At 40.6% G+C, this 18,193-nt stretch overlaps 1 protein-coding gene across 2 annotated transcripts in view; it reads left to right on the top strand.

The window, feature by feature from the left end:
- Window positions 1–18,193, top strand: part of LOC126246235 (mitogen-activated protein kinase kinase kinase 4) — a 217,245-nt gene that overhangs the window by 40,053 nt on the left and 158,999 nt on the right. For both annotated transcript variants that reach the window (XM_049948380.1, XM_049948379.1), the window contains exons 6-7: window positions 5,641–5,801; window positions 8,636–8,927. In XM_049948380.1, coding sequence (XP_049804337.1) covers window positions 5,641–5,801; window positions 8,636–8,927 — 453 coding nt within the window. The remainder of the gene's footprint in view (window positions 1–5,640; window positions 5,802–8,635; window positions 8,928–18,193) is intronic.

Below are 18,193 nucleotides of genomic sequence, written 5' to 3'. Positions count from 1 at the left end.
CCATCTAATCTTCAGCATTCTTCTGTAGCACCACATTTCGAAAGCTTCTATTCTCTTCTTGTCTAAACTATTTATCGTCCACGTTTCACTTCCATACATGGCTACACTCCATACAAATACTTTCAGAAACGACTTCCTGACATTTAAATCTATACTCGATGTTAACAAATTTCTCTTCTTCAGAAACGTTTTCCTGGCCATTGCCAGTCTACATTGTAAATCCTCTCTACTTCGACCATCGTCAGTTATTTTGCTCCCCAAATAGCAAAACTCCTTTACTACTTTAAGTGTCTCATTTCCTAATCTAATTCCCTCAGCATCACCCGACTTAATTCGACTACATTCCATTATCCTCGTTTTGCTTTTGTTGATGTTCATCTTATATCCTCCTTTCAAGACACTGTCCATTCCGTTCAACTGCTCTTCCAAGTCCTTTGCTGTCTCTGACAGAATTACAATGTCATCGGCGAACCTCAAAGTTTTTATTTCTTCTCCATGGATTTTAATACCTACTCCAATATTTTTTTTCCCCTTTACTGCTTGCTCAATATACAGATTGATCAACATCGGGGAGAGGCTACAACCATGTCTCACTCCCTTCCCAACCACTGCTTCCCTTTCATGTCCCTCGACTCTTATAGCTGCCATCTGGTTTCTGTACAAATTGTAAATAGCCTTTTGCTCCCTGTATTTTACCCCTGCCACCTTCAGAATCTGAAAGATAGTATTCCAGTCAACATTGTCAAAAGCTTTCTCTAAGTCTACAAATGCTAGAAACGTAGATTTGCCTTTTCTTAATCTAGCTTCTAAAATAAGTCATAGGGTCGGTATTGTCTCACATGTTCCCATTTTTCTATGGAATCCAAACTGATCTTCGCTGAGGTCGGCTTCTACCAGTTTTCCCATTTGTCTGTAAAGAATTCGCGTTAGTATTTTGCAGCCGTGACTTATTAAACTGTTAGTTCAGTAATTTTCGCATCTGTCAACACCTGCTTTCTTTGGGATTGGAATTATTATATTCTTCTTGAAGTCTGGGGGTATTTCGCCTGTCTCATACATTTTGCTCACCAGATGGTAGAGTTTTGTCAGGACTGGCTCTCCCAAGGCTGTCAGTAGTTCTAATGGAATGTTGTATACTCCCGGGGCCTTGTTTCGACTTAGGTCTTTCAATGCTCTATCAAATTCTTCACGCAGTATCATATCTCCCATTTCATCTTCATCTACATCCTCTTCCATTTCTATAACATTGCCCTCAAGTGCATCGCCCTTGTATAGGCCCTCTATATACTCCTTCCACCTTTCTGCTTTCTCTTCTTTGCTTAGAACTGGGTTTCCATCTGAGCTCTTGATATTCATGCAAGTGGTTCTCTTTTCTCCAAAGGTATTTTTAATATCTTACCCCTAGTGAGATAAGCCTCTACACCCTTACATTTGTGCTCTAGCCATGCCTGATTAGCCATTTTGCACTTCCTGTCGATCTCATTTTTGAGATGTTTGGATTCCTTTTTTATATTTTTATATTTTCTCCTTTCGTCAATTAAATTCAATATTTCTTCTGTCACCCAAGGATTTCTACTAGCCCTCGTCTTTTTACCTACTTGATCCTCTGCTGCCTTTTTATTTATTTATTTATTTATTTATTGTTCCATGGGACCAAATTAAGGAGAAGTCTCCATGGTCATGGAACGAGTCAATACATGAAATTATAACACGATATTAGAAACAGATAAAATGAAATATAAAAAAACATATTCAGGTGACAAGTCGTAAGTTTAAATAAAGAAAATCAACAATGTAACACTGGAATTTGCTTAATTTTTTAGCTCTTCCACGAGTTCCTCGACAGAATAGAAGGAGTGATCCATGAGGAAACTTTTCAGTTTAGACTTAAAAGAGTTTGGGCTACTGCTAAGATTTTTGAGTTCTTGTGGTAGCTTATTGAAAATGGATGCAGCAGAATGCTGCACTCCTTTCTGCACAAGAGTCAAGGAAGTGCATTCCACATGCAGATCGGATTTCTGTCTAGTATTAACTGAGTGAAAGCTGCTAACTCTTGGGAATAGGCTAATATTGCTAACAACAAACGACATTAATGAAAATATATACTGTGAGGGCAATGTCAGAATTCCCAGACTATTGAATAGGGCTTGACAAGAGGTTCTTGAACTTACACCACATATAGCTCGAACAGCCCGTTTTTGAGCCAAAAATACCCTTTTTGAATCAGAAGAATTACCCCAAAAAATAATACCATACGACATAAGTGTATGAAAATATGCGAAGTAGACTACTTTTCGTGTTGAAGTGTCACTTATTTCAGATACTGTTCTAATGGTAAATAAAGCAGCATTTAGTTTCTGAACAAGATCCTGGACATGGGCTTTCCACAACAGCTTACTATCTATCTGAACGCCTAGGAACTTGAACTGTTCCGTCTCGCTTATAATATGCCCATTCTGTCTGATCAAAATATCGGTTCTTGTTGAATTGTGAGTTAGAAACTGTAAAAACTGAGTCTTACTGTGATTTAGCATCAAATTGTTTTCCACAAGCCACGTACTTATTTCATGAACTACATTATTTGATACTGTTTCAATATTACACACAAGATCCTTCACTACCAAGCTGGTGTCATCAGCAAACAGAAATATTTTTGAATCACCTGTAATACTAGAAGGCATATCATTTATATAAATAAGAAACAGCAGTGGCCCCAGCACCGACCCTTGGGGAACGCCCCACTTAACAGTGCCCCATTGGGACTGAACATCATCCCTCAAAGCTACCATTCTTCTTCCACTGTATTTCTTTCCCCCATTCTTGTCAATTGTTCCCTTAAGCTCTCCCTGAAACTCCGTACAACCTCTGGTTTAGTCAGTTTATCCAGGTCTCATCTCCTTAAATTCCCACCTTTTTGCAGTTTCTTCAGTTTTAATCTACAATTCATATCCAATAGATTGTGGCCACAGTCCACATCTGCCCCTGGAAATGTCTTACAATATAAAACCTGGTTCTTAAATCTCTGTCTTACCATTATATAGTTTATCTGAAACCTTTGAGTATCTCCAGTCCTCTTCCATGTATACAACCTTCTTTTATGATTCTTGAACGAAGTGTTAGCTTTGATTAAGTTATGCTCTGTGCAAAATTCTACCAGGCGGCTTCCTCTTTCATTTCTTACCCCCATTCCATATTCACCTACTACGTTTCCTTCTCTTCCTTTTCCTGCTACCGAATTCCAGTCACCCATGACTAGTAAATTTTCGTCTCCCTTCACTATCTGAATAATTTCTTTTATCTCATCATACATTTCATCAATCTCTTCGTCATCTGCAGATCTAGTTGGAATATAAACTTGTACAACTGTGGTAGGCTTGGCCACAATAATGCGTTCACTATGCTGTTTGTAGTAGCTTATCTGCACCCCTATTTTGTTTTTATTCATTCCTGCATTACCCCTATTTGATTTTGTATTTATAACCCTGTATTCACCTGACCAGAAGTCTTATTCCTCCTGCCACCGAACTTCACTAATTCCCACTGTATCTAACTTTAATCTATCCATTTCCCTTTTTAAATTTTCTAACCTACCAGCCCGATTTAGGGATCTGACATTCCATGCTCCGATCCGTAGAACGCCAGTTTTCTTTCTCCTGATAACGATGTCCCCCTGAGTAGTCCCCACCCGGAGATCCGAATGGGGGACTATTTTACCCCCGGAATATTTTACCCAAGAGGACGTCATCATCGTTTAACCATACAGTAAAGCTGCATGCCCTCGGGAAAAATTACGGCTGTAGTTTCCCCCTTGCTTTCAGCAGTTCGCAGTACCAGCGCAGAAAGGCCGTTTTGGTTAGTGTTACAAGGCCAGATCAGTCAGTCCTCCAGACTGTTGCCCCTGCAACTACTGAAAAGGCTGCTGCCCCTCTTCAGGAACCATACGTTTGTCTGGCCTCTCAACAGATACCCCTCGGTTGTGGTTGCACTTACTGTACGGCTATCTGTATCGCTGAGGCACACAAGCCTCCCCACCAATGGTAAGGTCCATGGTACATTCTGAGTGTTTTGCTTTAATGACTCATGGTCTCAGTGGCTCATGACAGAATTATGCATTTCGTTTGGTTTCTTGTTCCAGTTAGATTTGTATCTCTAGTGTACTGGAAATAGTGCACTACAGTGCAAATATCAACAATAGGCACTGTGTGTCTTATTTCCATTCGCTTGCAGTTTGTTCAACAATGGATTGGTCATGGTGGTCCTGTTCCACGGCCAAGTTCAGTCACCAAACCAGACACTGTAGGTCTCCTCCTCCTGCGGCATGTGGAGAGCCTAGTTTACTATGCTATGATCAATACTCGCACAGACATGGTTGCTAGGAGTATCGCAGCTGTACACCAAATTCCTGCAGTTCTTGAGTGTGTAATATCACCGTACTCTGTCACGATCATGATGGTCAAAATTTTCAACAATATCTGCGAGGGAACAGTTCTGTGTTTATGTGCTGTATAGTACATTGACATAACTGTTTCATCACACTGTGATAAAAGTGTATGTTTTTCGTCTGCTGGTTCTTCATTACCCTGTGTTGTGTGTTGTACATTTTGGTGATTGCATAACACAGGTCTTCACTGTTGTGAAGGTATTTTCACAGAAGCAAGGGTGATTGTGGTAACAAACTGAATAAATCCTAATGACATTATTCCTCTGTAATGAACTGCAAGAAACTGTGGGTTTCTTATACCAAAATATTGAGAAGGTATCTGTGAACAACCTCTGAAGGGGTTTGTTGATTGTGTTCTGGTTCACCTTGTATGTCAACAACATTGCATATATTTTGAACAGCACATAAAAGTTTTTCCTGAAAGTGCAATTGTGTATGGGATAGTTCAACTGTTGAATAGCTTAAGGAAATGCGGAATGGCTCAGATGGAAAATCCACTTGGAGTATTGTTTTAAAAGGGAATTAACTGAGGTTAATGTACATGAGCCAGGGAAGAACGTATCCAATAGGATTTAATTAGAACAGTGATGGTGCAGCTCACACCAGAGTCACATTAATTTAAAAAATCTAAGGCAACATTACAAAACAGTTGTATATTGGTGGAAACGCCAGGACTAGTACCCTCAAAATAGAAGAGGCATTGATTAGCAAACAATCATGTACAAAAGGACAATTACCAGCTGTCACTCACTCTGGTTTTTCCTTAATGCCCTGTCATGCTGCAGGGGTGTGAGTCTGTCTGTCTGTCTCTCTCTCTCTGGAGAGGGACATGTTTCTTGGTTCACTTGTCCTTTTTTTACATTCCAAACTTGCTCATTGCCACTTCGTATTTGGTGGGTAGTGATCTAGCCTGGAATAGATATGTAAAATCAATCATGAGAGGGAAATGAATGACTTAGTTTTTTTGGAAAAATGTATAAAAGTGAGCAGGGCAGCTGCTCAAGTAGATTCTAAACAAGGAACAACTTCATGTGCCTACTTGCCATTGTTTTAGCTAAAACCGTTTAATCTTGGATTACCAATATTAAGTTGTTACGGAACTTTGAACTAGCCCTTATGCTACACAACTTACATAATTATTCTGATTTATTTGCAATCTAATTCATTTAAAGTGTACATTTTAATAATCTCTTTTTCAGCTCAGCAAGGAAGAACATTTATGGCAGAATGAGTTGAAAGATCTTATATGGCTTGAACTGCAGGCCTGGCATGCAGACAGGACACCCACAGAGCAAGATAAATATCTTTGTCATGCAAGAGAAGGTGTTCAGCAGTTGCTAGATGATATTATGAATTACCGGTAATTTTGTTTATTTTTATGTAATGAATGTTATTCTGTGAAATCATAAAATATTTAAATATAAGTACAGTACATTTTTCAGTGTGAAAAGTAGAAACTGTGCACATTTTGGTAAAGTATAAAAATGCTCAACAAATTATTTAGTACATTACATCATTTGCTGAATTGAGAAATGTCCTTCCCCAAACTCCTTCCAACCATAATGGTATTTGACTGACTAAATGTAGGAAGAGCCACTATTGAAAACACTCGTAGCATATTTCAACTTTGTTGTATGCCTCACACAGTGGTCTAGACAGTCATGACCTGCAACTAACTGTCCAACCAGATAAATGACAGTCATCATACCATGAAAATTTGTGAACTTGTCAATTTCGTTGTGGAACAACTGCTGTCAAACTCAGTAGTTATTGCACAATGCTTACATTCGGGGTTTTACTATGTGTCTCCCCCCCCCCCCCCCCCTCTTCCTGTAGGCTTTTTTGAATTGAGCAAATACACTCAAAGAATTTTATTTATTTAATTTTATTTTTTACTATTATTTTTATTTTTTTTGGGAGGGGGCGGGGGGGGGGGGGGGTGGGAAGAAAAACACGATGCCAAGAAGAGTTGTGCAATACAAACAAAAGTAGGTAGGCTTGTTTCTATGACTGACTGAAAGATGGTGTCTATACAGATAAGAGTTGTGCTAGTAACACCACTGCGATGATGCAAATTAGGTTTGCTTTAAATACACTCTGTAATGCTCATAGGCATTAGTTACCTTTGGGATTGCGTGTGGTGAGTATATGTTAGTCAAGAATTCTTTAAGCAACAAAGTCATCATTATCAGCACCTTGTAGAGTTTGAATGAGGTCACATACTAGGGCTACAAGAAGCTGGATGTTCCTTCTGCAATTATGCAGAAAGACTTTGCAGGAATGTAGCCACTGTACGCGATTTCTTGCTACAGTGGTCATGTGAATGTATGGTTGCGAGACGACCAGGCTCCGGACGACACTACGGAAAGGAAAAATCATCGTGTTGGACATATAGCTCTGGTGCATTTTACTGTATCTGTGGCAGCAGTTTGAGCTACAGTTGACTCCACAGTAACTCAATGAACTGTTATAAACCAGTTGACCCAAACCATAGCCATTTGTGACTTCAGTGCTGTCAAGTGAGGGTGGATGTCTGTTGCATTTTCTGATGAAAGTTGATTCTGCTTCAGTGCCAGTGATGGCCTTGTGTTGATTAGGAAGAGGCCTTTAGGTCCTGCAACCAACCTGTCTGCATGATAGACTCACTGGACCTACACTTGGAGTTATGGGATATAATTTCATATGACAACGGGAGCACTCTTGTGTTTATCCCACGCACCCTGACTGCAAATTTGTACATCATTCTGGGTGATTCCACCTGTTGTGCTGCCATACATGAACAGCATTCCCGGGAGTGTTTTTCATTAGGATAATGCTTTCCCACATACTGCTGTCATAAGACAATGTTCTCTGCAGAGTGTCAAATATTACCTTGGCCTGCTCGATCACCAGATCTGTCTCCAGTAGAGCACATATGAGACTTCATTGGAAGGCAACTCTAGCACCTTCCACAACCAGCATGAATCATCTCTGTATTGACTGACCATTGTAATAGCCATGGAACTCTGTCCCATAATATGACATCTGGCACATGTACAACAGAATGCATACACATTTGCATGCTTGCATTCGACATTCTGGAAGTTACGCCGGTTATTAATGTACCAGCATTTCACATTTTCAATGGCTTATCTCGCACTCACATTAACCTGTGATCTTGCAATATTAATCACTTAAATTTTTTACCTATACAAATGTATTCCCAAAATTTCATTACTATAGCACAGAGGGTAAAAATTGTAGAGGGAGACCAAGAGATGAATACACTAAACAGATTCAGAAGGATGAAGGTTGCAGTAGGTACTGGGAGATGAAGAAGCTTGCACAGGATAGAGTAGCATGGAGAGCTACATCAAACCAGTCTCTGGACTGAAGACCGCAGCAACAACAACATAGAATAGTTTTTGTTGAATGTTGCCATTTTTCTCCATCAGTGTATGATCAGGTCCCTAATATTATTTGCTCCCACAAAGTCTCATGTGATTTCTGTGGTTGAGTTTTAAAGGCAGACACGAGTATTAGAAAGTGAATTTTAATTACTTAATGTCAAATAAAGATGCGTGAAAGAACTATGTACCAACTTGAAATTCAACAGTAATTCTGAGAAGAGATTACAGAACAGAAAATGTGAGATGATATCTGTTGCACTCTGTTACCAGTTTTTGTCTATTATGTGTTTTCATTACATCCTACTGTGGGGGGTTCTTTATAAACTCTTCTCACTTTTCTTTCCTCTGTATTAAAGAACGCCAGATTCATAAAACTTTATTCACTTTTGTATGCAGTTAGGAAAATACTTTTATTTTAAAATCAGCTAATAAACCTTTCTCATTATTCAGTCAAAACATCGTTTCTACTTTCTGTTGTAAATGAAGGAACAAGTTGAGTGGCTGATAGGGACATAAACGAGACTGGAAACATTGCTGAGCTTTACACACACACACACACACACACACACACACACACACACACTCGCTCACTCCCTCTCCCTCTCCCTCTCCCTCCCTCCCTCCCTCCCTCCTATTCTCACTCATATGTGTACTTCAACTTCATTTCCACAACCATAAGTTTAGTGGTGACTTTTATTCCTTCCATAATTTGTGTCTTTTCCAGGATCCTCCATTAATAATTTTTCTCCCATTAATAGATGTAGATATAGTAGTAGTAACGAAATATTATTTTCTAATTTTACAGGTTTCAAAAAAAAGCTAAGCTACCCAATAAAATGTCAACGCAAGCTAGTGACAGTGGTGTCAGCTCGGATGGGACAGATAATACATCACAACCCAAATCAGATGTACAAGTCTGCACTGGATGTTTGTCAGTATTTTGTAAAGTCTGCACAGAGAACCAAAATGCAGCTCTGAAGGAAGTCGAAGAACTTCTGAATAGGTTAGAAGTTGCTGAGTCACTGTACCCATCCTGCAAGGCTGTAGGAGCGCAGTACCCACTGTACAAGAGCTCAGAATTTGTAGGAAGAGTCAAGGTATTGTTTTTCTTTCCTTGATTTTTTTAGTCACTATAACGATATCCCAAAGAGAGGGGATGGTTTTTGTTTGTTTCTTATTCTATAATCTCTCTGCCACTCATTTACATTATGAAGCTGAATTATGTAAGTGCAGCAATATTAAAGTATATGGATATATTTGAACTGCCATTATAAATTATAAGTGAGGTGTACTGTAATTTGTGATGTTACTGTTCAATTTCTGAAGCCTTTTGAAAACATAAGTGTAAAAGAAATGGTGGCGTGTAATATACAAAATTCCTATACTCATACTCTGTTCTGGATATTAGTGATGAAACCCATCGACTGAATCCAATATATATAAAGATGCTGTTACTTACCAAATGGGAAAGCGCTGGTAGATAGACACAATAAAAAACACGCACACAAATTTCAAGCTTTCGCAACCCAAGGTTGCTTCATCAGGAAAGAGGGAAGGAGAGGGGAAGACGAAAGGATGTGGGTTTTAAGGGAGAGGGTAAGGAGTCATTCCAATCCCGGGAGTGGAAAGATTTACCTTAGGGAGAAAAAAGGACAGGTATACAGTCGCACACACACACACACACACACATCCATCCGCACATATACAGACACAGGCAGATATACGTAAATGATCTCAGCTTCATTAGTTGTAATATGACATGTTGCCACATAGGGTACGGACATCTGCAAGTGCCCTCAGCTCACCTGCAGGCAGTCACAGGTGGTATAGGGTACCCACCAAGTTCTGCTACTGCATGTGTTATGCATGTGCATTAGCCACTTGGCCATCTCTGCATGTGGACATTTGACCATGGTAATACTATAATGTAGATTATGACCCGGCTGCGTGTCTGCCAGCATTTGCTCAGCTGCACTCCAGTGACTAGTTGTCTATGAATGGGCTCTTGATCTACAACAGCCTGATTTAAACTGGTGTACTAACTCTCAGGGATGTAGCTTGATTATTCAGTAAAAGCCATCGCCTCAAAAATGATGAAAACCTTTGCATTTTTGTCGCAAAATTTCAGTGGCCTTGACTTACTGGGCTCAAAAAAAGGTAGAGTTTGAATTCTGAGAGGTAAGAATTTTTGGAATTACTTGAAACATGTATAGGAAGCTACACATCAAATATGAGTGATCTGAGAATGACTTCACATAGAAAAACTAATTGAAATGATGTTGGATAGTGTTTTAGTGTAAATATACAAGATAAGGTTTGTAGCTCTTACTGCAAACTTTCCTTGCATTACAATCTTTCAGTTATTGAGTTGGGAAAATATCTCACATTTATTTAAGATACGATGGTGTGCTTAAGCATCATTCTATTTGCCATTATTATAAATAGAGTAGCCACCACAACAAAGAACTCGATGATTTGCCATTATTCCTTTAGCCTTGTAATGATGACACACCAATCGGAATTGTGGCCTCTGAGCTTGTGAGATAAAGGTGCTATAATATTTCCATGTATAAATTTCACCATCTATTATGACATTGATGTCAACAGGATAATAAACCCCAATGTTCAACAATTTCTTATTTTCATTTAGTTTTAAGGATGTGAGGCTCTACTGGCTACTGCAGCCAAGGATCATTAAAGTAAGTGCATTAAATGTAATGAATGATTTGATGTGCAACACTGGAAGGATCTATGGACTGAACTGGTCATTCTTGAAAATACTAACAACAGTTGTATGATCCTTTAATAATACTACCAGTTTCACAAAGTTAGAATAGCATTATCAGGTACATCTAAATAAAGAGGAATAGCACATGAGGCAACCAATGGCAGGAAGCTAGAGAGAAGATAGTATGATGTGATGACATACAAAATACCTAAGTGACAAAAGCAAATTTAAACACATTCAACTTCCATATTTTAGATCATATTCTTCTTCTTTCAAGACTGACCTTCTTTTATGATCGTCGTCTTCATTCCACCTCTTTTAAAATTTGATTTCAGACACTATTTCAGAAAATCTATTATAACGTAACTGGAAATGATGGGATGTCCAATACATTCAACTTTTTCCTGTAAATGATCTTAAAATAAGGAAGTTGACTATCTTCAAATTTGCTTTTGTCGGTTAGGTAATCTGTATATTACACTATACTATCTTCTCCATAGATTCTTGCCTTTTCTCTTATTCTCTCTCTCTCTCTCTCTCTCTCTCTCTCTCTCTCATATAACACACACCTTGGAAAAGGATAGGTGCTACTCACCATATAGCAGAGATGCTGACTTGCAGATAGGCACAACAAAAAGATATTCACAGAATAAGGCTTTGGCCAACAAGACCTTTGTCAAAAATAGACCACACACACACACACACACACACACACACACACACACACACACACACTGACCACAGTCTCTGGCAGCTGAAATCAGACTATAAGCAGCAGCAGCAGTGCATGATGGAGAGTGTAACGTGTCCTCTTATATTATTATGTTTTGCTATTGTTGTTGTTAGAAAAATCTTTATTCAGTCGGTCGTCGAAATTTTGAAGTAAAAGTTATTGTGGATGTCACATAAAAATATTTCGCATGAAGCGCTGTTTCGACACAGGCAAAGATCAATTGTGGAAACTAAGCCACTGAATATTACAAATAATGTTATTAAAGAATACAGCTGACTGACTACATCAAATAAGAGGACACGTACATTCGTGAATGAGTGGTGAAAAAATAAATAATAAATAAATAAATAAATAAATAAAAAGCATATACTGTGTAGGAAATATAATTACACTTGTACACACTCAAATGTATGCGAACATAACGAACGGGATAGAGGCAGGTACATTTTGAGTGTAATCATCCCCCGTGGCCTGGATAAAAAGAATTACAGTGAAATGCATTTGTTCATCTTAGAACGTAAATGCGTGGACTTCGAAATTAAATGAAAAGAAAGACTGCAGGTTCTGAATGTCGCGGCAAATATATTGAAATTGACGGTAGCGGCCACGAAAGGAAAAAGATGAACACATTCACGTACCTCTATTGTTGAGCAGCGTCGCCGTGAAGATCATCGCCTCCATCTAAATTCTCTGCATAAAATTAAAATAACAGTAACAATTTTCCAGAATTTCAGGAGCTGGGGCTCATGGTATCACAAAATACGAAATCACTCTGCTTCAGAATCACTTTCATTATTTAACCCAATGTTATCAGTAAGAAATGGCATAACACTTCTTAACACTAGGACAGGATGACAGCGAAACGTAACTTATTCTAAAAATAATAAACGAAGAGCGTAAAGCTTCTTTTGTTCAGCAAATGCTTTACGCATTAAACTCTGGTAGTTGAACTAGTGTTTATATATCCATAAAATTTTTTTAATATAATTCTTTTACAAGAGGCAACATGGTGGGGGTAATGTGGATGCTGGGGCAGGGAGACAGAGGAATAGCAGGGTAGGGGTGGTGGACAGTGAAGTGCTGCTGGGTATTTTGCAGGGATGAGGTGGAGAGAGGGTAGGGCAACTAAGTGCAGTTGGGTGGTTAGATGGATGGAGGGGGAGAGGAGAAGTAGTGGAAAAAGGAGAGAAGTAAAAGGACTGGGTGCGTTGGTGGAATAGGATGGAATGCAATACATTGAATACAGGAGCACCCGTGCAACACTAAAAAAACCAATCGTCAATGTTGTTTGTGAGACTGTAGATAGTTGTGTTCATCAGGGCGAGTAGTAAAATTTTTGTCTTTCATCAAATATTCCATTAAACATTATACTTTATATAAAAAAAAAACTAAATTTCTTATTAAGAGTCACAAAGCTGATTTTGATACTATTCTTTAGCAAATTTCATCAAGTTCTTATCTTACATGTGTTAAAATTTTCTTTGACTTCCATTCATATCTGCATATAGTCCATCTAAAAGACTGGGTGTGGCGGTGAAATGATGGCTGTGTAGTACTGGAATGGGAACAGGGAGGGGGCTGGATGGGTGAGGACAGTGGCTAACGAAGTAAGTATATTACTGCTAACCACAGTAATATACTTATATTTATTAATGATTAGTTGTTCTCTACTTTGACCTTTGTGACTTCTCGCCAATTTTAGTGTGTTTTCGCCTTCCACTATCGTCGTCTTCCTCAGATTTCATCTCCTTTTTTCCCCCTGTGCATCTGTTTCGTACTTTTCACACGTATTTGGGTGTATTTTTGCGTAATTTTTCGGATGTAATTCTACTTTATTACGTATTTTTTCGCATTTTTGCACCACCATGAGTCCTTGCTCCTTCCATCTGTGTCAATACAGAAAAGTTTCCTTATCTCTAGCCAGATCCCAGTCCCACATACTGTTCCTGCATTGTTGCTGTCATGCAGGAACTTGAGCAACATGCACAGCGCCACCACAAAAAGCTCTCCATCCTGCTCACTTCCTACTCCCGCCTTGGAGTACCACTGTCCACCACTTCTACAACAACCTCTAAACCTCCCCCACACCCCCTCATAGCTGACAAACCTTGTCTCGCAGACCTACTACACTTACCCCACCCTCCGAAACTCCCTCCCACCACTACACACAACTCAAATCCTAAACAGACCCGCAACACAGTCATGAACCTTTACTCCGGAAGCCTTAGTCCCACAGAAATATCAGTCCTTTCCAAAGGCCTCACCTTTTGCCCCGCTCTCAAATTCAACCATGCAGGACTAGTTAAAGACCTTCTCCCAGTCCCTACAGTGGAAACACTTTTTTGCCACCAACCCATCCAATCAGACTCAACCAAAGGCCAACATTGAACCTTGCCTAACTCAGTTCACTCCTCCATCCAACTGTGGGCTGGGCGGTTTTTTAGGTTAGATGGCCTTGGGCAAGTACAGAAAGGGCAACAGCCTCAACGGGTGCGGGGCAAAGTCAGGACATGCGGCGATCAAGCAGCAATCGGTATTGTAATTGTCAACTGTCGAAGCTGCGTTGGTAAAGTACCAGAACTTCAAGCGCTGATAGAAAGCACCGAAGCTGAAATCGCTATAGGTACAGAAAGCTGGCTGAAGCCAGAGATAAATTCTGCCGAAATTTTTACAAAGGTACAGACAGTGTTTAGAAAGGATAGATTGCATGCAACCGGTGGTGGAGTGTTCGTCGCTGTTAGTAGTAGTTTATCCTGTAGTGAAGTAGAAGTGGATAGTTCCTGTGAATTATTATGGGTGGAGGTTACACTCAACAACCGAGCTAGGTTAATAATTGGCTCCTTTTACCGACCTCCCGACTCAGCAGCATTAGTGGCAGAACAACTGAGAGAAAATTTGGAATACATTTCACATAAATTTTCTCAGCATGTTATAGTCTTAGGTGGAGATTTCAATTTACCAGATATAGACTGGGACACTCAGATGTTTAGGACGGGTGGTAGGGACAGAGCATCAAGTGACATTATACTGAGTGCACTATCCGAAAATTACCTCGAGCAATTAAACAGAGAACCGACTCGTGGAGATAACATCTTGGACCTACTGATAACAAACAGACCCGAACTTTTCGACTCTGTATGTGCAAAACAGGGAATCAGTGATCATAAGGTCGTTGCAGCATCCCTGAATATGGAAGTTAATAGGAATACAAAAAAAGGGAGGAAGGTTTATCTGTTTAGCAAGAGTAATAGAAGGCAGATTTCAGACTACCTAACAGATCAAAACGAAAATTTCTGTTCTGACACTGACAATGTTGAGTGTTTATGGAAAAAGTTCAAGGCAATCGTAAAATGCGTTTTAGACAGGTACGTGCCGAGTAAAACTGTGGGGGACAGGAAAAACCCACCGTGGTACAACAACAAAGTTAGGAAACTACTGCGAAAGCAAAGAGAGCTTCACTCCAAGTTTAAACGCAGCCAAAACCTCTCAGACAAACAGAAGCTAAACGATGTCAAAGTTAGCGTAAGGAGGGCTATGTGTGAAGCGTTCAGTAAATTCGAAAGTAAAATTCTATGTACCGACTTGACAGAAAATCCTAGGAAGTTCTGGTCTTACGTTAAATCAGTAAGTGGCTCGAAACAGCATATCCAGACACTCCGGAATGATGATGGCATTGAAACAGAGGATGACACGCGTAAAGCTGAAATACTAAACACCTTTTTCCAAAGCTGTTTCACAGAGGAAGACCGCACTGCAGTTCCTTCTCTAAATCCTCGCACAAACGAAAAAATGACTGACATCGAAATAAGTGTCCAAGGAATAGAAAAGCAACTGGAATCACTCAACAGAGGAAAGTCCACTGGACCTGATGGGATACCAATTTGATTCTACATAGAGTACGCGAAAGAACTTGCCCCCCTTCTAACAGCCGTGTACCACAAGTCTCTAGAGGAACGGAAGGTTCCAAATGATTGGAAAAGAGCACAGGTAGTCCCAGTCTTCAAGAAGGGTCATCGAGCAGATGCGCAAAACTATAGACCTATATCTCTGACGTCGATCTGTTGTAGAATTTTAGAACATGTTTTTTGATCGTGTATCATGTCGTTTCTGGAATCCCAGAATCTACTCTGTAGGAATCAACATGGATTCCGGAAACAGCGATCGTGTGAGACCCAACTCGCTTTATTTGTTCATGAGACCCAGAAAATATTAGATACAGGCTCCCAGGTAGATGCTATTTTTCTTGAGTTCCGGAAGGCGTTCGATACAGTTCCGCACTGTCGCCTGATAAACAAAGTAAGAGCCTACGGAGTATCAGACCAGCTGTGTGGCTGGATTGAAGAGTTTTTAGCAAACAGAACACAGCATTTTGTTCTCAATGGAGAGACGTCTTCATACGTTAAATTAACCTCTGGCTTGCCACAGGCGAGTGTTGTGGGACCATTGCTTTTCAAAATATATGTAAATGACCTAGTAGATAGTGTCGGAAGGTACATGCGGCTTTTCGCGGATGATGCTGTAGTATACAGAGAAGTTGCAGCATTAGAAAATTGTAGCGAAATGCAGGAAGATCTGCAGCGGATAGGCACTTGGTGCAGGGAGTGGCAACTGTCCTTTAACATAGACAAATGTAATGTATTGCGAATACATAGAAAGAAGGATCCTTTATTGTATGATTATATGATAGCGGAACAAACACTGGTAGCAGTTACTTCTGTAAAATATCTGGGAGTATGCGTGCGGAACGATTTGAAGTGGAATGATCATATAAAATTAATTGTTGGTAAGGCGGGTACCAGGTTGAGATTCATTGGGAGAGTGCTTAGAAAATGTAGTCCATCAACAAAGGAGGTGGCTTACAAAACACTCTTCGACCTATACTTGAGTATTGCTCATCAGTGTGGGATCCGTACCAGATCGGGTTGACGGAGGAGATAGAGAAGATCCAAAGAAGAGCGACGTGTTTCGTCACAGGGTTATTTCGTAACCGTGATATCGTTACGGAGATGTTTAATAAACTCAAGTGGCAGACTCTGCAAGAGAGGCGCTCTGCATCGCGGTGTAGCTTGCTCACCAGGTTTCGAGAGGGTGCGTTTCTGGATGAGGTATCGAATATATTGCTTCCCCCTACTTATACCTCCCGAGGAGATCACGAATGTAAAATTAGAGAGATTAGAGCGCACACGGAGGCTTTCGGACAGTCGTTCTTCCCGCGAACCATACGCGACTGGAACAGGAAAGGGAGGTAATGACAGTGGCACGTTAAGTGCCCTCCGCCACACACCGTTGGGTGGCTTGCAGGGTATAAATGTAGATGTAGATGTAGAAACCACCCCCTGTTAACTTTCCAGAATTTCTTATCCTCGAACCTTGCCTCACCATCATTCCCCAAATCCCTCAACATGCATACTAACCTTACATCCGCAGAAAGAACCACAGTCCACCATCTAAAAACTGATCCCGATCTTATAATCCTACCTGCAGACAATGGCTCCACCACAGTAGTTTTGAACTGCAAGGATTACGTGGCAGAAGAACTCCATCAGCTGTCAGATACTTCCATCTACAAACCATGCCACAGTGATCCCATTTCAGCAATCCAGCAGGATCTGCAGTTACTACTCAAATCCTTAGGCCCATCCTCGAACCTCTCCCCAGGGTCCATATCTCTACTTACCTCTACCACTCCCCACACTCCCACCTTCTACATGCTTCCTAAAGTCCATAAACCCAACCACCCAGGATGCCCCATTGTGGCCGATTACTGTACCCCGACTGAGAGAATGTCTGCTCTCGTAGACCAACACCTTCAACCTATTACCCGGAACCTATCCTCCTATATAAAAGATACCAACCATTTTCTCGATCGACTCTCCACAGTTCCTCTCCCTTTACCACAAAGTGCCCTGCTCATCACTATTGATGCCACCTCCCTGTACACTAACATTCCTAATGCCCATGGCCTTACTACTATCGAACACTACCTTTCCAGACGCCCTATGGATTCCAAACCAACAACCTCCTTCCTAGTCTCCATGACCAACTATATCCTTATCCACAATTACTTCTCCTTTGAAGGCATTACCACAAATCTGCGGTACAGCTATGGACACCCGCATGGCACCATGCTGTGCTAACCTATTCATGGGCCCCCTAGAGGAATCATTCCTAAAAACCCAGAATCCTAAACCCCTCACCTGGTTCAGATTCATTGATGACATCTTTGCTGTCTGGATTGAAGGTGACAACACCTTATTCACATTCCTCCAGAACCTCAACAACTTCTCCCCCATTTGCTTCACCTGGTCCTACTCAATCCAACAAGCCACCTTCCTAGATGTTGACCTCTGCTTCAGACATGGCTGCATCAGTACCTCCGTCCATATCAAACCTACTAACCACTAGCAATACCTCCACTTCGACAGCTACCACCCATTTCATACCAAGAAGTCCCTTCCGTACAGCCTAGCCACCTGTGGTCATCGCATCTGCAGTGACGAGCAGTCCCTCTCTAAATATACCAAGGGTCTCGCTGAAGCCTTCACTGACCATAATTATTCTCCCATCCTTGTAGAAAAACAAATCTCCCGTGCCTTATCTTTCCAGTCTCCCACCACCTCCCAAAATCCCCCAGTCTGACCACAGAGGGGCATTCCCCTTGTAACTCAGTACCATCTGTGACTGGAGCAACTGAATTACATTCTCTGCCAGGCTTTCGATTACCTCTCATTGTGCCCTGAAATGAGAAATGTCCTACCCACTATTCTTCCCACCCCTCCTGCCGTGGTATTCCGCCGTCCACCGAACCTACACAATATACTTGTCCATCCTTACACAACCCTTGCTCCCAATCCCTTACCTCGTGGCTCATACCCCTATAATAGACCTAGATGTGAGACCTG

The sequence above is a fragment of the Schistocerca nitens genome, chromosome 1 (genome assembly GCF_023898315.1).
Source record: "Schistocerca nitens isolate TAMUIC-IGC-003100 chromosome 1, iqSchNite1.1, whole genome shotgun sequence".
Classification (NCBI taxonomy): Eukaryota; Metazoa; Arthropoda; class Insecta; order Orthoptera; family Acrididae; genus Schistocerca; species Schistocerca nitens.
This window is presented reverse-complemented; position numbering and strand designations above follow the sequence as displayed.